The 23,024-nt window shown below is 37.5% G+C and overlaps 1 protein-coding gene across 1 annotated transcript in view; it reads right to left on the bottom strand.

Moving 5' to 3' along the window:
• LOC126195424 (WD repeat-containing and planar cell polarity effector protein fritz) overlaps positions 1-16,357 on the bottom strand; it is a 61,691-nt gene extending 45,334 nt beyond the window's left edge. Inside the window, exons 1-4 of the mRNA XM_049934031.1 lie at positions 16,076-16,357; positions 15,859-15,994; positions 15,604-15,784; positions 8,492-8,691 (exon numbers count right to left, since the gene is read on the bottom strand). Coding sequence (XP_049789988.1) covers positions 8,492-8,691; positions 15,604-15,784; positions 15,859-15,994; positions 16,076-16,158 — 600 coding nt within the window. The 5' untranslated portion in view covers positions 16,159-16,357. The remainder of the gene's footprint in view (positions 1-8,491; positions 8,692-15,603; positions 15,785-15,858; positions 15,995-16,075) is intronic.
• Positions 16,358-23,024: the final 6,667 nt, after the last annotated feature.

The following is a 23,024-nucleotide window of genomic DNA, read 5'->3' as shown; positions in this document are numbered from 1 at the left end:
CATGGCTGTTGGGATAGATTCTATTTTGACCCGAAGAAACTAGAGTAGAACATCAAGTACATATTATATATGGTCTTTTTTGCAAGTAATCTTTGTATATAATTCTTAAACAACATCCACTGTCTTAATGTGATTTCATATGTTTAATGGAATGTAATCCGTGCCTTTCCTAATTTCAAATTTTCTTCTGGGTTTAAAATATTAATCGACTGAGTGGAATACATTAGACCTCTTTTGAGAGAAATTGTGAACTTTAAACAATTACAATGGACACATCTGTCCTTTGTTTGGATTTACATGCATTTCTCATACTCCTATTTAAATGATACTTTCAAATAAGGTCTATGCTTTCAATTAAGAGGAGGGGGGTCGTAATACCCTAGAGAAGGAGTTGAGCTCACTATCTGTGGAATTTCATATTATACTCTTTTAAAATTTTTGAGAACAGTAGGCCTATTCTCATTCAAAATAATCATTCTCGAATTTCACTGTATAATTCCATGAGAAATAGGTTATTCTTGAGAATTTTTGCATGCTTACAGAGCTATATTTTTGAAAATTTTCTTAAGTCTGTGGTACAAGTGTTGTGAATAACTTGTTTCGTAGCAAATCAGCATTTATGAGACAGTTATTGCCAAAGAATAGATCACCCCAAATTTAAGTGTATATCAACACAAATAAATTAAAATTTTTGAGAATTTTCGGGAGTTATTATTGTCCCGTGCATAACTTAATCCACAGTAAATCCACGTTTGTGATTAATTACTGTAACAGACATAGTAACTTACACATTAAGTTACATCTGGTTTTCCCTGCAAGAAGAGTGTTTATTATTATCATTAATTGTGAATTAACTCTTATTTTTGAGTTTGTTAATGACTATAACTAACCTCAAAAAGTTTTAGGAAACTAGTAATTTTTATCACAGGTTTAGCTGTTGCCTTAACAGAAATCTCAACTTGTGTGTTTGCTTCAATTTTTATAGGGAATTAGTAATTTTTAGCTCAAAGGATTAAAATATAGTCAGCAGGCTTATTTTAATGTTATTTGTTCACTGTCATGTCCTGTAATACACTGCACGAGCCATAATGCAGCCATACTGTGAATACTGTTCTCAAACACAGGTCGATTTGGTTGATGTTCAAAAGCATCTGGAAATCACCGTGTCTACTGTCAAATGAATGGCACCTGCTGAAAATCAGCTCCCCGGTACCTGTGGTACTAGTATCTAATGTACTTCAAGTACTATCCTCTCCTGTGGACACTGTCTCCTCTATATGAAGTACAGGATCTTTCATTACTAATCCACTTGATCGTGAGTGGCATGTCAGTTGTAGATTCCTGCGTACTTTACAGGGTAGATAAGGAACAGAGAGAACTAAGGGTGTTTACTGATCCCCCTAACCAACAACCCTCCTCAACCCTCCTGACTGCATCCAGCTGCCCTACACTGCCCCCACCACATCCCTGCACACTCCCACAAGCAGTGTTACACCCTTTCTCAACCCTACCCTACTATTTCTCCCCCTCCCCACCCTAGTCTCCTCCATACCCCAACAACCACATAGTAGTTCTACTATCATTCGCAGATGCTTGCAGTCTGGTCCCATTGGCCAAACACAACACTGGTCGTGTGTGTGAGTTGCACTTGTGTGAATACTGTGAGTATTTTACTTTAGAAGAAGGCCTTTTGGTCGAAAGCTCAAATGCATAGCAGTCTTTATGTTGTGGCTATCTGCGACTCAACATGTCCTCTATAAGGTATGTAGCAACCTATCATCTTCATAATAATGTGTTTAATGATCACATAGGGTCAGTCATTATTTATAGGTAGAATAAGGGGGAAATACAATCCGTACCACACAGGACTAGCCGAGGTTACTGAACATACAGTGAGAAAGGTGGCATGAACGGTCACAGGTTTCTTTGACCTACAGGAAGTGTCACAAAGACGATGAGACAACTGAACTGGCAGACTCTTGAAGATAGATGGAAACTATCCCAAGAAAATCTACTGACAAACTTTCACACACCGGCTTTAAAAGATGACTCTAGGAATATACTAGAACCACCTACATATCACTCCCACAGGGATCGTGAGGATCAGATTAGCTTAATAATAGCATATAATCATTCTTCCCACACGTCATACACGAATGATTTGCGAAAAAGCCATAATAACTGCCATGCACTTCACAGAGTATAGATGTAGATGTAAACATAGAACTCCTCTCTTCTTGCACTTCAAAGAGTATAGATGTAGATGTAAACATAGAACTCCTCTCTTCACACAACAGACATCTCCAATCAAAGTATCTCTCTACAATATTTATTCTATGACAAGTCATGGTAATCAACATTCTCCCTATAGGAATGCTTTAAGAAACGGCAAGACTCAGCCACCTTGTGGTACTGTTTAGTCAGGAGAGATAGTATTGATGAATGCAGCAGAATCATCTGTCTCTACAAACCTGACACTGTTTAACAGTGACTTCTTCAAGTGAGGACTTTCAGTGCAGTGCAGCTATGGCTACATACTCTACTCATCTTCTCTTTCTGTATTTCAGTTATGCTTTAATGACTGTTACAGTATAATATTGTATTTTTCATTATTTGATGTGTTACAAGCCATTTGTGTGAGACAAAACAGCCAAAAGCAATTAAGCATGCATTCTGTAATAAGAAGTGCCAATAAAGCTCTATATAGTTTATAAATGAATATCATGTTTCTAAGTAGAGAAGGAATTAGTGAATTTCATCAAAATACAAGAGGTATTACAGAAAAAGTTAGTGAACTGCTTATAGATGGTGACTCTGAAATTATTGGTATATCAGAGCACCACTTAAATAATTTGACAATTTAGAGGCTTCCTTTACCAGAATACAGATTAGCTGGCTGTTTTTCAAGGAGTTCCTTGCGGGGTGGGGGAGTGGCTATGTACGTTAAAAACAGTATTCTATTTGAGTCCATAGACCTATCACGACACTGCACTGAACAGATATTTGAATGTTGTGCAGGGGCAGTTGTATTTAGTGAAACTAAACTTCTAATCATTGTTGTTTATAGGTTCCCTAACTCTGACTTCAGAGCATTTCTGCTCAAGCTACAGAGGGTTCTTTATTCACTTTGTAGAAAGTATCTGAAATTAGTTATATGTAGTGACTTCAATACAAATTTTGTATATGATGGTGCAAGGAAAAGGATGTTGGAAGATCTCCTAAATTCATGTGATCTGATGCAGACTGTGGTTTTTCCAACTAGGGTGCAAGGGAATAGTAGCACAGCCATAGACAATAATTTTTATTCATTCTTCACTACTAAATGGGCCTTCTGTTAGTAGAAGGGTGAATGGCCTTTCAGACCATGATGCACAAATGTTACCACTAAAAGGCTTTTGTACTCCAACAAATGTCACATATAATTACAAACTATGTAGGGAAGTTAATCCAATAGCAGTAGACGTTTTTTAAACCTTGTCAAGGAACAAGAGTGGCAGGATGTTTACAATGCTGATACCACAAATGATAAATATAATGCTTTCCTTAAAGCATTTCTCATCCTCTTTGAGAGCTGCTTTCCATTAAAATGTTCTAAACGTGGTACTAGAGTAATAGGCAGCCCAGGTGGCTGACTAGTGGGATAAGGATAGCATGTAGAACAAAGTGGGAATTATACCAAAACATTTGGAGTAGTCACAATCAAGTTACAGTAGCCCCATTACAAACAGTATTCTAAGGTGCTTAAAAATGTTATTAGGAAAGCAAAATGGATGTTGTATGCAAATAGAATAGCTAATTTGCATGATAAAATTAGAACCATATGGTCAGCTGCAAAGGAAGTGTCTGGTCAGCAGTACAAGCTTGATGATATAAAGTGAGTTCGTATTAAAAATATTTCTGTTGCCGATAAATCAGATATATGTGCAGTATCTAACAATCATTTTCTGAGCATGCTGGTGAATTAAATAAAAAATTTAGTTTCTACAGGGAATCACATAACTTTCTTGGCAAATGTCTTTCCGAGATTGATGTCTGAAATACCCCTCCGTGACACAAAGTGGAGATTGAGTCATTAATTAAATAACTGAAGACTAAGGACTCTCATGGATATAATGGAGTGCCTAGCAAAATATAAAAGTACTGTGCTGCCCATGTTAGCCCTGTATTTAGCCATATTTGTAATTTTTCCTTTAGGAACGGTCAGTTTCCTGAACAATTGAAGTACTCAGTAATACAGCCACTTTATAAAAAGGGAGGAAGGGGTAATTTAGGCAATTTTAGGCCTATTTCTATGCCATCAGTGTTTGCTAAAGTTATTGAAAAGGCTGTGCATGTAAGGATAACTGAGCATTTTATATCACGATTTGCTATCAAATGTACAGGTCGGCTTTAGAAATCATTTAACAACTGAAAATGCTATATTCTCTTTTCTCTATGAGGTACTGGATGGGTTAAACAAAAGTTTTCGAATGCTACCCATATTTTTTGATTTAACTAAGGCGTTCGATTGTGCTGATCACAAAATATTGCTCCAGAAGTTGGACCACTACAGAATACAGCGAGTAGCTCACAATTGGTTCACCTCTTACTTTAGCAACAGACAGCAAAAGGTCATTATCCACAATGTTGAGAATGACTATGATGTGGGGTCTGAGTGAGTACAGTCAAGTGGGGGGTTCCTCAGGGATCAGTATTGGAACCACTCCTGTTCCTTATTTACATAAATGGTATGACCTCTAATATTATGGGTAACTAAAATATTTCTGTTTGCTGATGACACTAGCTTGGTAGTAAGGGATGTTGTGTACAACATTGGTTCAGTTTCAAATAGTGTAGTTCATGACCTAAGTTCATGGCTTGTAGTAAATAAACAAACGCTAAATCACAGTAACACTCAGTTTTTACAATTTCTAACACACAATTCAATAAAACCTGATGTTTTAATTTCACAGAATGGGCATATGATTAGTGCAACCGAACAGTTCAAATTTCTTGGTGTTTAGATAGATAGTAAACTGTCATGGAAAGCCCACATTCAGGATCTTGCTCAAAGACTTAATGCTGTCATTTTTGCTATTCGAGAACAGTATGTGAAGTGAGTGATCGTTCAACACGAAAATTAGTCTACTTTGCTTATTTTCATTTGCTCATGTCATATGGTATTACATTTTGGGGTAACTCTTCTCATTCTGAAAGGACATTTTTGACACAGAAATGGGCAGTTCAGGCAATAATTGGCATAAGTTCACGAACCTCTTGTCGACCCCTGTTCACGAGTCTGGGTATTTTGACATTGGCCTCTCAATATATATATTCCTTACTATCATTTCTCGTTAACAATATTAGCTTATTCCGAAGAATAAGCAGCTTCCACTCAGTTAATACTCGGCAGAAATCAAACCTGCATTTGGATCAGACTTCCTTAACACTTGGGCAGAGAGGTGGGCAGTATACTGCTGCATCCATTTTCAATAAGCTACCACTCGAATTCAAAAATCTTAACAGTAATCCATGTGCGTTCAAATTGAAACTGAAGAGTTTCCTTATGGTTCACTCCTATTCTGTCAAGGAGTTTCTTGAAAAATTAAGCTGATTTATGTTGTGTTGTTGACTGCGTTTACTTAAACTTATGCATTTACTTTTTTCAGGTTCATAAACATTTTATTTTTATCTGTTATTACTTTTATGTTGTAATTTCATGTACTGACACGTTTCATGACCTTGGATATTTGCTCCTCAATTGACGTGTAAATAAAAAATAAAAAGAGGACTCAAGGACCTGGCTTTATTACAAATTTCAATAAATCTGAATCTTCTGATATGGACGGCTCTTCCCTTAGCTGTGTCATAAATGATGTGAAAACCAGTAAATCTATTTGTAATAGAACCCAAAATTAATAATAAATGTTAATTTCAGACATATTGCAACAAACAGAAACACACCACTAGATATTAAAATAATTTCCACCGGATTTCACAGCCCTGTTTAAGAGTCGGAGTAGTGTTCTGTTTCTCGGGGTGGTGTGTTTATTACTGGGTCATTGTGTGAGAGAGTGTGTGCATGTGCATATGTGTGTCTATTGTTGACAAAGGCCATTGGTCAAAAGCTTTAAGTGTAAAAATCTTTTTGTTGTACCTATATGTGACTCAGCATCTCCACTATATGGTGAGCAGCAACTTCCCTTCTCATAATATTGTTACATTCCATCCTGGATTTTCCATTGTTTGCTAATTAAATAGATTGACTTCATACTGGTAGCATTTGTATCTAAAAAGCAGTTTGTAGTTTCTGCAGTTACACCTTCAAGCATCCCGCACCACTGATCTGATGACCCTCTTAGTTAATGTGTGCATGTCTTTGGGTGGGGGGGTGGGGTGGGGTGGGGGGGGGGGTGGGGGAGATCAAATAGTAGCATATAAGATTTGAAGTGGTGCTGGCCCAATAATAAACACACGACCCTGTGAAAGGTTACTTCAATCATATATATATAACATTATGATATCAAGGTCATATACACATCCAACTTCTTAAAAACACTTGCACTGAAACAGAACACTTCTACAACTCTTACACAGGGCTGTGAAATCCAGTGGTGTGTTTCTGTTTATTGTAATATGTCTGAAATTAACATTTATTATTAATTTTGAGTGCTATTATAAATACATTTACTGGTTTTTACATCATTTATGACACAAGTAAGGGAAGAGCTGTCCGTATCAGAAGATTCCAATTTATTGGAATTTTTAATAAATCCAGGTCCTTGTGTCCTTTATTTATTTTTTATTTACACATCAAGTTCCGTACGACCAAATTGAGGAGCAAATATCCAAGGTCATGAAACGTGTCAGTACATGAAATTACAACATAAAAGTAATAACAGACAAAAATAAAATGTTTATGAACAAGCATTAAATTTCTGAACATTTAAAGCAAGTTGCCAATCTTTGCATCACATTGAAATCTTATCAAGATCTGACTGAATATTTATACAGCCCCTTTCAGATAGTACTTCATTATAGATAACTGCATCATCTGCAAAAAGTCTGAGGTTACTATTAATACTGCCTGCAAGGTCATTAATATACAACATGAACAGCAAAATTCCAACACAATTCCCTGAGACACAGCTACAATTACTTGTATATCTGACAATGGCTCTCTATCCAAGATAACATGCTGCATCCTCCCTACCAAGAGGTCCTCAATCCAGTCACAAATTTCATTTGATACCCCATATAACAGTACTTTTGACAATAAGTGTAGGCGTGGTACTGAGTCAAATGCTTTTCAGATATCAATAAATACTGTGTCTATCTGACTGCCTTGATCCGAAGCTTTCAAGTATGTCATGTCAGTTGGGTTTCACTGATCGATATCATTGGGATAAGAAAATATCTGCAATACCACACTGTCATACACATGTAAAATATACAATGTAATACAGGAGGCACAGTTAAAATTAGCACCCCTCCCCTCTGAATGTGAATGCAGTTTTCAACTTCTGAAATGGAGGAAACAGCTACAACAATGGACAGTTTTATGCAATAATCAATTGTTAACATTCTTCTGTCAGCATTTCAGTTTATTTCATCAGTGAAGTTAGATGTTTCTCTTAGCGGTCTGCAAAATGGCTTTCTCAATAGAAGAAATAATTGAAATTGTGCAAGCATATGTGGGAACAGATTAAGGAAACTCACAAAATTTCCAGGGTCAAGTATCCACAAAGAGAGCAATACAGAGTCTGTATAAAAATTGGCACACCTTCAGTCAATACAAAATATAGAATGACAAAGATTTCCTTCAGTTCACACACCAGAAGTTATTGCAGACATTCACCAAAGAATTTTCAGAGCCCAAAGAACTCTGAGACATGTAAATTGGCCCAACAGGTGCATGTAAATAGGAGGAGTTGCCAGTGGATATTTAAAAGTCTTGATTTGAAGTCATATTGTGTGACGGTTGTGCAGTAATTATGGAAGGATGAACAGTCAGGAATGTGGAGATTAATGCACATGGCTTTCGAATAACATCAATCATGGTTTGTTAGATACTTTCAACTACTCTTGAGTGATAAAGCATGGTTTCAACTTTCCAGTCATGGGAATTCAAAGAACACGTGGTACTGGGCAATAGCAAAGAAATTTTCATCAAACAGAAGAAGCTCTATGCAAGAATTTTGCATAGCCTGACAGAACCTATCTTTCCGATGGGATGAGAAAGCTGGAGGATCACTGGACCAAGTGTATATAACTCAAAGCAGACATGTTAAGAAGTAAGGTGAGATGCTTATTTCGATGCAAAGTTCAACATGTTTCTTTCGTGCTGGTTACGTAATCACATAATGTCACTACTACAAACAAAGGGTGCATGCAACCAACTAACACCCAGTTTTTTTCTTTCTTTTATGAGTTTTAGTGCATTTCATAACAGTAAGAAGTGATGAGCAACCAAGATAATCATAATCCCTTCTTGAAGAATACGCAAACTTACCATGTCTCCATTAACATTTGATGACAATTTTCTCTCCAAGCGCCGGCCAGATGGTCCAGCCAACTCCAGATTTTGTACTTTTGGTTCCAAACGACTAATTTTTTCTGATACATTGCAGTTTGTTAGTGGTTTCACAAAGTAAACAAGTGTTACCTGGTTATCATTGTATGAAAAAATTAAGTGCGTTTTTGTGAAAATAGCTGAAAAATAAAACATATAACAGTTAATTCTCTTCTGTGGAAAAGTAACTGCAATTGGCTTTTATTATACACATACGCAATGTTGATAAAGTGGAAGTTATCATATTCATGAAACATGAGCATAAATTCAAAAAGTAGCCTACACTACTTGGAAGATTGTATACTTTGGCCTACACAAAACTTATAATATTAATACTGGATATTTAAATGTTAGTAATGTTGTAATATACAGATCTTCAATTAGGAGGTAGGAGCTTTCATGAAAAAAGTTGACACTTTTTATGCTGTTGATCAGACAGAAAGATATAATGACATAAATATGATTGTTTTAATCTGAATTTCTTAAAGGAGTATTTCAGAATTAACTTTCTGTCTCAGTCACACAGTTCCCTACTCAACTGGCTAGTGATAGTAGTATTGTGACTAGGCAACAAATTCATACAACCACCTGAAATTAAATGTACCTATGTCTTTCCCATGAAAACCTGATAGCTCATGATCTACAGTCAGATATATTACATAAATTAGTATAATGCATGGTTCCAAAATAAAACAAAATCATGAAAGGTGGCAAATAACAGGGCAATTTGAAGAATATACTGTATATTTCTGAGTCCTTAATGATAAATTTCTAGGTGTCTAATTGCGTTCACATAGGAAGCACGTCTTCCATCAATTATTTCCAGATAATCTCAGAAATTACATTATTAAAGAAAATCTAAGAACTTTGACAGGTGAATTTTGCAAAAAGCCTAATAATAGTACTAAAATCAACAGAACTATATATTCCTCTGGGGAGGGGAGGGGTTAGGGATAGGTATCTACCAGCTCAGAGGAAAGCACCAGGTTTGCAGGATAAGCATGTGGGAGGCAAGGATGGTAGTTGCACGTGCTAAGCATGTGACAGATGGGTGCTGATGAAGTGTAATGCATGATGATGATGATGATGATGATGATGATGATATTGAAGCTTAGTTTGGGAGGAGGTGACAGGACAAAAGGAAGGGAAACTGTTCGATAGAGGGTGTGGGGGCAGTGTTTATCAGAGGTTGATGTCAGAAGGATTACAGCAGTGAAGAATGAGTTGAAAGGATAACTCCCAATTACATAGTTCAGCAAACCTGGTGCTAAAGGTAAGTATCAGACGAGGGCATAAAATAATAAATGGATCCTTTTGTCAGCCGCCACACTCATCTCCTAATGTAACCAAAAATTTTAGAGAAAACTTCAGTTCACTTGTATGTAAGTTACCCAAACATACTGTATTCATTGGTGGAGACTTTCAGTCAACAATTAATTGGGAAAATTACAGTTTTATTAGTGGTGGGAGTGATAACACATCCCGAAAAACATTACGCCTACTCTGAAAACTCCCTAGAACAGATAGTTAGGAATCCTACTCATGATAGAAATATATTGGATGTAATGGCAAGAAATAGACCTGACCTCTTTGAGAATGCCCACATGGAAAGCGATATCAGTGACCGTGACGCGGTTGTGGCAACAATGATTACTAAAGTACAAAGGACAACTAAACCAAGCAGAAAGATATATATGTTCAGGAAACTAGATAAAAAATCAGTAGCGCCACATCTAAATGAGAAACTGAAACTTACAGCACAGAGCACGAGTATCTAGACGAACTATGGCTGAAGTTTAAAAGAATAGTAGACCATGTACAGTATAGATATGAAACTGGTAAAACATCCCATAATAGGAGGAAATCTCCATGGTAATCAATCACTGTAAAGAAACTTCTGAAGGAACAGAGATTACTGCGTAATAGGTGTAAAACAAAGTGTAGGACTGTAGACAGAGAGATGCTGAATGAAATACGTTTGGCTGTCAAGAGAGCAATGGGTGATGCCTCCAATGACTACTGTAGCAGAATGTTGTCAAATGATCTTTCACAGAACCCAAAGAAATTCTGGTCGTATGTAAAGGCTGTTAGTGGCACCAAAGTTATTACCCAGTAGCTAGCAAATGATAGAGATTAGTAAAGCAAAAGCTGAAATGTTTAAACAATTTTCAAATGTTCCTTTACAAAGGAAAAAACAAACAATTTGCCCCAATTTAATCCTCATACCATTGAAAAGACGAATGAAATAATTATTACTGTCAGTGGTGTTGAGAAACAATTGAAATCATTAAAACTGAACGAAGCTCCAGGGCCCGATGAAATCCCTGTCAGACTCTATACTGAATTTGCGACTGAGTTAGCCACCCTTCCATCTATAATGTATCGTAGCTCACTCAAACAAAAACCCATGTCCAGTCCTTGAAAAAAGGCACAGGTCCCACCTGTCTACAAGAAGGTCAGTTGACACAAAAAATACAATAATATATCCTTGACACCAATATGCCATAGAATCTCAGAACATTTTCTGAGATCAAACCTGAGATATCTTGCACTTCATGACCTTCTCAGTGCCAACCAGCATCATCATCATCATCATTTAAGACTGATTATGCCTTTCAGCATTCAGTCTGGAGCATAGCTCCCTTATAAAATTCCTCCATGATCCCCTATTCAGTGCTAACATTGGTGCCTCTTCTGATGTTAAACCTATTACTTCAAAATCATTCTTAACCGAATCCAGGTACCTTCTCCTTGGTCTGCCCCGACTCCTCCTACCCTCTACTGCTGAGCCCATGAGTCTCTTGGGTAACCTTGCTTCTCCCATGCGTGTAACATGACCCCACCATCTAAGCCTGTTCGCCCTGACTGCTACATCTATAGAGTTCATTCCCAGTTTTTCTTTGATTTCCTCATTGTGGACACCCTCCTGCCATTGTTCCCATCTACTAGTAACTGCAATCATCCTAGCTACTTTCATATCTGTAACCTCAACCTTGTTGATAAGGTAACCTGAATCCACCCAGCTTTCGCTCCCATACAAGTTGGTCGAAAGATTGAACGGTGCACAGATAACTTAGTCTTGGTACTGACTTCCTTCTTGCAGAAGAGAGTAGATCGTAGCTGAGCGCTGAGTGCTGAGCGCTCCCTGCATTAGCTTTGCTACACCTCACTTCCAGTTCTTTCACTATGTTGCCATCCTGTGAGAATATGCATCCTAAGTACTTGAAACCGTCCACCTGTTCTAACTTTGTTCCTCCTATTTGGCACTCAATCCGTTTATATTTCTTTCCCACTGACATTACTTTCGTTTTGAAGATGCTAATCTTCATACCATAGTCCTTACATTTCTGATCTAGCTCTGAAATATTACTTTGCAAACTTTCAATCGAATCTGACATCACAACTAAGTCATCCGCATATGCAAGACTGCTTATTTTGTGTTCACGTATCTTAATCTCACCCAGCCAGTCTATTGTTTTCAACATATGATCCATAAATAATATGAACAACAGTGAAGACAGGTTGCAGCCTTGTCTTACCCCTGAAACTACTCTGAACCACGAACTCAATTTACTGTCAACTCTAACTGCTGCCTGACTATCCATGTAAAGACCTTTAATTGCTTGCAAAAGTTTGCCTCCTATTCCATAATCTTGTAGAACAGACAATAACTTCCTCCTAGGAACCCGGTCATATGCCTTTTCTAGATATATAAAGCATAGATACAATTCCCTGTTCCACTCATAACACTTCTCCATTATTTGCCGCAAGCTAAAGATCTGGTCCTGACAACCTCTACGAGGCCTAAACCCACACTGATTTTCATCCAATTGGTCCTCAACTAATACTCGCACTTTCCTTTCAACAATACCTGAGAAGATTTTACCCACACTGATTAAAGAGATACCTCTGTAGTTGTTACAATCTTTTCTGTTTCCATGTTTAAAGATTGGTGTGATTACTGCTTTTGTCCAGTCTGATGGAACCTGTCCCGACTCCCAGGCCATTTCAATTATCCTGTGTAGCCATTTAAGACCTGACATTCCACTGTATTTGATGAGTTCCGACTTAATTTCATCCACCCCAGCTGCTTTATTGCACTGCAATTTATTGACCATTTTCTCCACTTCCTCAAATGTGATCCTATTTCCATCATCATTCCTATCCCATCCTACCTCTAAATCTGAAACATTACTGATCGTATTTTCACCTACATTGAGCAACTCTTCAAAATATTCCCTCCATCTGCCCAAGGCATCCACAGGATTCTCCAGCAGTTTTCCTGACCTGTCCAAAATACTTGTCATTTCCTTCTTACCTCCCTTTCGAAGACTGCTAATTACACTCCAGAATGGTTTTCCAGCAGCTTGACCCATAGTCTCCAACCTGTTTCCAAAGTCTTCCCAAGATTTCTTCTTGGATGCTGCAATTATCTGTTTGGCTTTGTTTCTTTCTTCAACATAACTTTCTCTGTCTACCTGAGTTCTAGTATGTAGCCATTTTTGATACGCCTTCTTTTTCCTTTTACAGGCTGCCTTGACTGTGTCATTCCACCAAGCTGTTTGCTTCATCCTACTTTTACACACTACTGTTCCAAGACATTCTTTAGCCACTTCTAGTACTGTGTCCCTGTACCTTGTCCATTCCTTTTCCAATGACTGTAATTGACTACATTCAACTAACTGGTACCTTTCTGAGATCGCTGTTATGTACTTGTGCCTGATTTCCTTATCCTGAAGTTTCTCCACTCTTATCCTCCTACATATGGACCTGACCTCCTGCACTTTCGGCCTCACAGTCCCAATTTCACTGCAGATTAAATAATGATCAGTGTCATCAAAGAATCCCCTGAATACACGTGTGTCCCTCACAGCCTTCCTGAGTTCCTGATCTGTTATTATATAGTCAATGACAGATCTGGTTCCCCTGCCTTCCCAAGTATACCGGTGAATGTTCTTATGTTTAAAAAAGGAGTTTGTGATTACTAAGCCGGTACTGGCACAGAAATCCAAGAGTTGTTTCCCATTCCTGTTGGCCTCCATATCCTCTCCAAATTTACCCATACCTTTTCATACCCTTCTGTTCGATTTCCAATCCCCAGCATGGATTCAAAAAACACTGATCATGTAAAACCCAACTTGCACTTTTCTCACATATCATACCAAAAGCTTTGGATCAAGGCAATCAGGTAGATGCATTATTTCTTGATTTCCAAAAAGCATTTGACTCAGTACTACATCTATGCTTACTGTCTCTATCAAGTGAAATTTGAGACTGGATTGAGGTCCTCTTGCTAAGGAGCATGCAGCACATTTTCTTGCATGGAGAGCAATCATCAGATGTAGAAGTAACTTCACATGTGCACTAGGGAAGTTTGTTGGGACCCCTGCCATTTATAGTATACACGAATGACCTTGGAGACAATAGTAACTTCTGCAGATTGTGCAGTTATCTATAATGAAGTATTATCTGAAAGAAGCTGCACAATATTCAGTCAAGTCTTGATAAGTTTTCAAAGTGATGCAAAGATTGGCTACTTGTTCAGAGATGTAAAACTGTGCAGTTCACAAAACAAAAAAACTTAGTATCCTGTGACTATAAAATCAATAAGTCACTATTGGGAACGATCAACTCATACATATACCTGGAAATAACACTTTGGAGGAATGTGAGATGGAATGATCACATAGACTCAGTCGTGCATAAAGCTGGTGGTAGACTCTGGTTTATTGGTAGAATACTGGGGAAGTTAAATCAGTCTACAAAGGAGATTGTTTACAAACCACTCGTGAGTGGTTCTAGGATGTTGCTCAAATGTGTGGGGGCTGTACCACATAGGACTTACAGGGGATACTGAATGTATACAGAGATGGGCAGCACAAATGGTCACAGGTTTGTTTGGTCCATTGGAGAGTGTCAGAGAGATACTGAAGGAAATGAACTGGAAGACTCTTGAAGACAGACGTAAACTATCCCAAGAGAGTTTCAAGAACCAGCTTCAAGTGATGACTCTAGGAATATACTACAATCGCCTAAATGTCACTTACATAGAGATAATGAGGATAAGGTTAGAATAATTACTGCATGCACAGAAGCAAATCATTTTTCCCACACTCAATATGTGAACAGAACCTAATAACAGGTACAATGGGACGTATCCTCTCCCATGCACTTCATGGTTGTTTGCAGGTCTAGACGTAGGCCTAGATCATGGTAGTGCAAGTTGTGAAGCAGCCACTGGACTTGAGAATGTTGTGTTCAGTGGTGTGTTGTGTCACTGGGTGGTCACCTTTATTTTTGGCCACAGTTCAGCAGTGGTCATTCATTCAGATGGAGAGCTGGGTGGTTGTCACACCAATATAAAAAAAATTGGGCAGTGACTGCAGAACAGTTGGTACACGATGTGGCTGCTTCCACAGGTGGCCTCGCAACCTGCTGCTGCCCTCCAAGTGGCAACTACCCACCCCCAAACCTCTTCCGACTTGATTTAAAAATAACAACAGCTGTTGATTAGATACCACCTTTGAAAAATGTCTCATGGTGGGGGTACATTTCAATCAGTTTCCTTATACAAGTTGCCGAATATACTATTAACTATCAGTGTTAATAACCAAAAATTATGATTTACCATCTCCCCATGAACCATGTACTCCCTCTCCCCACCACCATGGCTGATATGGAAAGTGTACAAGCAATATGTATTACCAATTTTGACTTATGGCAGTGAGACATGGACTTTGATACAGAAACGTCTTCAAAAACATAATGTTGTTCAGCAAGCAATGAGGAGATGCATGCAGGGAATTAGAGAGAGAGTAAAACATAAAATCAGATCATGGACAGATAATAGTGGAAGACTATGACTGCAATGTAATAGCAACAGTTATACAATTTGATTGCCACCCCCACACAACACTTACTGCAAGCGAGCATTAGGTCTACAATCCTATTTCATTTTTTAAAATTACTACTACTAATGTCACAGTTACTCACCACACATCAATAGTTTGCATAACTTAAACAACACAACATAAACAATATGCAAAACTTACCATCAGCAATATACTCAGAAAGAAGTTTTCCAACAAGATACTTGTCAAATGAAATTTTTAGTATGTCACCAGTAAAAATGTTTATACATATTTTAGCAATAAGCCCAGAACTGAAAATCAGTTGCAAGAGGCTGTTGTCCCTCCAGTGACAATAGATCACTTTATGCTGAATCAAATGTTCCTGTAACAAAGTAACCTACGTATTTCACAAAATGTTTAAAATGGATATACAACTTAGTATTTTTCCATAGTTACCTCTAAATCTTTAAGTGACTCTCTTAACTTGTTTGGTCTTTTATTTCGGACCACGCATGTGATTCCTCTTTGTTCCGCAAATGAACGCTTCCCTTCATTGTAAGGCGAATCTGACACATCCTTTTTTTCTAAATACCTGAAACAAATTTCGAGCTATATATTTCTTGTATATATATGGTTAGCGACGAAGATGAAATAACGTTAAATCAATAACTACCTGAAAGCACCGAAGTCTGTGTCTTTAATAACTATTTCATCTTTCAGTGTCCAGAATCGAGCTTGACTTAACAACGTTAACATCCTTCATCGGGACATACATACAAATGTCCAGTTACTGCTATATACATTCTGATAATGATTTAGCACAAATAAATGCTGAGTTTATTTTATCATCCATTACTAACTATGACTGTGAAACAGCTTGTACACTCAAACACAACACATAACAATCCATCGCATGGCCAACTTTGTAAACATAAACATTACCATCTCCGTCATTATTGTCACTTGAAAGGCATAACATCTGTGATCTTGGGATAAATAACAGCATCTGCGATTAGTGTTCGGCGATGCTATGAAATATCGACATTCTTGGCATTTCTAATTGTATGTAGGCATCTTCCAGGTTAGCAGTTGCCAGGGAAAAACACCCACATTTGTAAATATGTCACAATAAAGCCCTATCATGTTCGAAATGGTTTCAGAGACGCGTAGCCTAATGACAGGACATTAAACACTTGACAAATTATTTTAGTGTTATTGTTAATATGTTGTTTTTACACCCTTATTGAAACATAGCTCCAAATAAGTGAGACATAAACAGTTTGAAATCAACTTTAAACAGTCATTCAAGGAAAGCAAAATGATAACTCTGTCACCAAATTAAACAAGAAAAATTAGGATGACCACACATGCACATTTTCTCCTTAAATAGAAAGAGAGAGGTGTTTGAAATTTAACTAGAGACTTGTGACTCGAAAAATCCATGTCTTTACCATTACTGGACCCATAACCGAAAAAAGTAGTTCTTTAAATGAAACACCAGTACTTTATTTTTCATCTTTCGTTTACTTATTCAACTGCATGATTGTTGATGACAGTGCGAAACGAAAGAGTTCATTGAAAAGTAATCTATGAAAGACGGCCGTTCTATATGTGAAAATATTCAGCATAAGAAGCCCAATGGTAGGCCAAATTGAAAAACAAAAGCTGAACAGCGGAAAACACTGATAGATATAGAAATGTTATCCTCAAAAGGACAGAAAGTGCTCAATATTACTTCATCGACTTCATGAAAGGTAGACAGAATTAGAAGGCTGTCACTAACTCTTTATGTAATGTCATAGACTTTTCGGCAATTCGTCGTGATCTCGTTGAGATCATGTATGCTGCTATGGGAAGATGCAGACCACTGGCAGAGCACCTGATCAGAACGAGATCGCAGCTCTCAAAACTTTCAAAGTACTGTTGTTTAAATATACGTAAATTAAAATGCGTTTCCTTCGGTACAAAAGGAATATTATTTAAATATGCTAAAAGGGGAACCACCGAATTAGTGTGGTCGAATCGGCATGGTTATAGATCCAAGTTGGTTGTGTTAGTGGAGTTAATAAATTAATTCTTCATTTGCTCCTTTTCATATCTGCGATCTCTTTCTGTCATGAGTAACATGTAAAGTTAGTTCATAAATGTAATAAATTCTCTTAATGACAACTTTTGTAATATGCTGATAATTTACGCGACTGCCTTTTACAAAAATCTTAAGCCAAGTGCAATCTCAAATACACACAGAAGATTTTGCTATGGAGCAGAAGGTATTGTCAACTAGATATTATTTCAGTTTGTGTTCCAAGTTAATTTTATTATCTATAAGATTCTTCACATCACTGGGTGAATGGTCAAAGAATTTTATAGTTGAGTACCTCAATTTCTTCTATATTTACATCAATACTCCACAAACCATCTGATGGTATGTAAGCATAGGGTACTTCGGGAACCACTGAATGGTCCCTCTACCCTGGCCCACTCACGAATGGCGCGTGGGAAGAATGATTCTCGGTAAGCCTCTGTATTATCTATAATTTCTGGAGTTCATTGTGGTCATTTGGCAAGATGTATGTGAAAGGATGTAATAAATTATGTTGTCCGACGGTTTTCCGGAAAGTACCTTCTCGAAATTTCAATAGTAAACCTCTTTGTGATGCACAATGCCTCTCTTGTAGTGTCTGCCACTGGAGTTTATTGAGCATCTGTGTAACGCTCTCGTGCCGACTAAACGACCCTGTTACGAAACGTGCCGCTGATCATTGAATCTTATCTGCCTCTTCTATTAATCCATCCTGCTAAGGGTGCCAGACTAATGGACAATACTCAGGAATCGGCCGAACAAGCGTCTTGTAATCCACTTCCTTTGTGGATGAGTTACATTTCCTTAAGATTCTTCCTATGAGTCTGTTGTCTGCTTTTTCTACTGTGTGCTACACTGTCATCCCACTTAAGGTCGCTCTGGGTAGTTATGCCTAGATATTTTACGGTATACATTGTTTCCAGCAATTTGTCGTCAATAGTGTAGTTATACAGTAGTGGATATCTTTTCCTATTTATGAGCAATTTGTTACATTTATTTAGGTTCAGGGTCAACTGCCAGAAACTTCACCATTCATCAGACCTCCGCAGATAATTCTACAAGTCGATACTGTTTTCTGTCTTTGCTACTTTCTTATAGACAACCACGTCATCTGTGAACAGCCTTAAAGAGCTTCGAATGCTTTCTACTACAGCATTTATACACATTGTAAACAGTACCACTACTATCCTACTTCCTTGGGTACTCTGAAATCACCTTTACATCTGCAGATTTTATTCCGTTAAGAGCGACATTTTGAGTTCTATCTGCAAGGAAGTCCTCAATCTATTCCCAAAATTTGGTCTGATACTCAGTAAGCTCGTTTTTTTCTTTTTTTGTTTCAACTGACAGCAGTGCAAGATGGTGTCAAATGCCTTCCTAAAGTCAAGTAACACGGCATTCAACCTGAGCGCTGTTGTCTACAGCGATATGGATCTCATGGAAAAACAGAGCGATCTGAGTATCGCAAAATCTCTGTCTGTAGAATCCATATTGATTTTTATAGAGGAGATTTTCGTTCCTCAGAAACGTCATAATTCTTGAGCATTAAACATGTTCCATAATTCTACAAAAGACTGACATCATGATGTAGGCCTGCAGTTATGTACATCTGCCCTACGACCCTTATTGACAACAGGAATGACATGCGCTTTTTTCCAGCAGCTAGGCACGCTTCATGGTTCCATTAAACTAAATCAAACTACTAATAGAATTGGAGCAAGTTCTTTCACATAGTCTTTGTAGAATCTTACAGGTATCTCATCTGGTTCTAATGCCTTTTAACTACTAAGCGATTGTAGTTGCATTTCTATTCTGTGGTTGGTTATCTCACTACCTGTCATTTCAACATTCGTATGATGATTGAGAGGAGAGACTGTATTACGATTTTCCGTGGTGAAACAATTTCGTAAGACTGAACTCAGTATTTAAGCGTTCTCGCTCCTTTGTCTTCTGTTTCGGTCTGTCTCTGTATGGTCACTGAGTGACTGAACAGATGGTTTTGCGTCCCTCACTGATTTTATGTACGACCAAAACCTGTTAGGGTTCTCAGTCAGATTGGTTGACGAAATTTTACTTTCAAAGTCATTGAATGCGTCTCTCATTGCTCTCCCTACGCTCAGTTTAGCTCTGTTCAGCTGCTGTTTGTCTGAATCTCATGAATTTGTGATGAAGCTCTCTTTGATTATATAGCAGATTTCTAACACGGCTATTAAAGCACAGTGGGACTTTCCCATCCCTTAAGACGTTGCTCAGAACGTGTTTGTCGAAGGCTTATTAAATTATCCTTTTGAATTTTTTCATTTGTGCTTCTCATCTTCGTCATCAACATTGAATATCTGTAGTTGAGCACTCAGATACCTGTCAATTTGTATCTGGTCACTTTCGGTAAGCAAAAATATTTTCCTTCCTTCCTTAACATTCATAATAACATGTGTACTCAAAGATGCTATCACAGTCTTATGATAACTTATACCTTCCTCTAGGTCAGTTGATTCGACATTTGCAGTTCTGTTCGTAACTTGGAAGTCCAAGCATTTTCTTCTCGAGTTGGTTTTCTAATTATTTGCTTGAAGTAATTTTAGGATGAGACGTTCAGAATAACGTCATCTAATGCCGGTCTCTGGCACAAATTTTGACAGAATGACTCTCCCAATCTATACCTGGCAAGTTGAAGGCACCTCCTATTACAATGGTATGATGAGGAAAGTTATTAACAATCTTCTGTGTCACATTAGGCTAAGTGATGGAGAGTGTAAGTTATTTCTTCTCTGAGTATTAATTTATGAATGCCACTATTGTATTCCAACAGTGATTACTTGTTGGCTATTAACATCATAAGGGACAAAATGTACTGTTTTAAGAACTATCTACAAGAGGTTCTAAAATGGTCACCACATATTAATTTCTTAAACCCTTACATGCAATTAACACTTTCTTCAGTGAAAAGTTGTGCCATTTGCATTATTGAGTGAGAAAAGCTGTTATTGTCGTTAATGTGAATGTTGCAGGACTTACAGATTTAATAACATCTACAAAATGTGACTTCCATTTCAGACTGGTATCAATAAAAAAGCACCAGTTTCGAATATTCTGTTTAATTTAATAATTTTGCTTGATTGGTTATTTTTAATGTTGTGGTCAAGCCTAGTAAAATACAGAAGTACATTTATTCTGTTGTATCTAAGTTCAGTGATTGTCCATTTGGAGAAAACCAGTTAATAATTTAAAAGGAAATTTTATTTACATTTGCAGTTGTTGAAGTTTCTTTATTAGCTTTGGTTATAATACTTGCGTCATCAGCAAACAGAATTATGGAATTTTGGCTTCTTGGAAAAGATAACAGATTAGTTATATACTGGGTGGCTTAAGGGAAATGGAGCTTTCTAGATTGGCTAGTACACCACTGTCAGTAGTGGGAGGGATATAGCACATACATAAGTCACTTTGGAACTGTCCTCCATCTTAATTGCAATGGAACAGAGGGTGCACGTTTGCGTATAAAAATTTTGTCCTAAATGCTGAGTCGATTACTGCGACATGCTGGATACTTCGTCGCTATTTTAATTGTCCAGCTCGAAGTTGCGAAACAATCCTATGATGGGCAGCAGCTTTTAAAACAACGGAAAATATTCTTAGGAAAAAACTGCCAGCTCCTGACAAAATTGCTAGGATGTTGCCATTCTGAAAGAGACAATCATCAGTGGTCCAGGTAGTTCAGCCATCAACATGTTCACTGTTTATGTATGAACTATGAGTCGGTAAGTTTTGGGTTTAAATTCCACCTATATAAAATGCTGCTGGTTCATTATCTGAAAGACGGATTTTACAACCAGAAGACTTCGCTGTAAGTGATCTTTGAAGATGCAGTAGTACTTGTTAGTGATGAAGTTATAAAATAAATAAAATAAAATATAATAAATAAAATATTTCAATTATTCACTATTTGTGATGTATATGATTGTGATTGGTTGTAATTGATATTTCCTTATCTGGAACGTGGACGTTTAATTATTCGGAATCAGACGCTTGACAATGGCTATTTGGTAAAGGCAATGTTACTCGTAGTTGACCGTGAAATAAAACTGAAATAATCGGACTTCGTAATTAAATCGTTTCCAAAGACTGCTGCGGTAGGTACGGACTCATAATCTAATCTCAATATTACAATGATTTGCCAGCCATGCCAATACGTCGTACAGAGGTGATTGTCTACTGAACATAAAAAAGTTACATAGTTAGTTAAATCAGATATATTCAATGAAATTGCCTACAGTTCATAATCCTACTTACTTTTACAAATACAAATTCTTTTCAGAATCGAGTGCCTAGTGTGGTTGCAACTCGCAGTATTCTTCTATAACATGAAAATATGGCGGTGTGCCAGACAATAAAATAAAATACGTGCTTCTCGCACCACTTCTACCAGAGCTCTCCCTTCTTAATCAAACATAAGAGTAACGTAATTATGCTTTTGTTTTATCAGCGACACAGCGCTGCAGTTGTGTGCCATAGGCTTTATTTATTTGTCACTGATTATTTATTTAATTAATATTTCGCGTTTCCGCGGAAACTCACGCTCGGCATGCAAATGTGCCTTTATAAAGTGCATTTTCACTTGAATGGTTTATTTAACAGCGCTATTGTTTTTGGGACTCTGAAGTGGCTTGTGTAGCTCATGAGAGACCTCATCACTCTCCACATGTGATTGTGTGATGTGCTGCAGTTGCTGTCGGTGTAATCAAGACTTTTTTTTTTCAGGACAGTGTAACAGTGACAGTGAACTCTGACTGCACGATACACATGCTAATACGTCCTTTATGGCAGAACTGTGTAGATGATGGATAACCACTAGGAGTGTTGATTTTTAACAGGGTAGTACAACGCTGCACCCTGTTAATGAATCCATGGCAGTTGTAAGGAATATTTTCCTTGGACATTTTATTTCTCTTTTTGCTGCAGTGCCAGATTTCTCCGATTGCGACTTTTAATTGTGGGATCATTTGAAGGAAAGTGTTTTTGTTACCAAAGTGTGAAGTTTAATGTTTTTTAAAGCGGCCATTAAAGAAGAGTTTGGTTTGTTTGACAAACACCTGTTGGCGCAAGTTGTGAATAAGTACTGGCATAGAGCTGAAAATTATATTCAGAATAATGGCCACCATGTGAAAACATTCTTTTAGATGGGCCCATGTAAATTAAGTAGTGGATGTTAACGTATCATTTTGTGTAAATAAAAATGTTTTTTCTTAAAAAATCTACCTTTCACTGTTCATTTGAAAACTGTTTTTAGTACGGTCACCACATAAAATTTGACGATACCTCTGTCGTGGCTCTCACTAATGGCTTCTGGGACAGTTTAATAAAGGAAGCCATTGAAATATAAATTACCGCAAACAGCCTGAATAGAGATGGTGACTTGCAGCTCAGCGCTGCGTGGGATCCAGCGATCGCGCGGTTGAATAGGGCACATCGAATGCCGATTCAAAACATGCCCATGTATGGCAATGTCACGGGCACCACTGACGTCACAGCCGGCAGCTAG

Source organism: Schistocerca nitens, chromosome 7 (genome assembly GCF_023898315.1).
Source record: "Schistocerca nitens isolate TAMUIC-IGC-003100 chromosome 7, iqSchNite1.1, whole genome shotgun sequence".
NCBI lineage: Eukaryota > Metazoa > Arthropoda > Insecta > Orthoptera > Acrididae > Schistocerca > Schistocerca nitens.
Note: the sequence above shows the minus strand (reverse complement) of the source record. Positions and strands in the feature narration are given on the sequence as shown.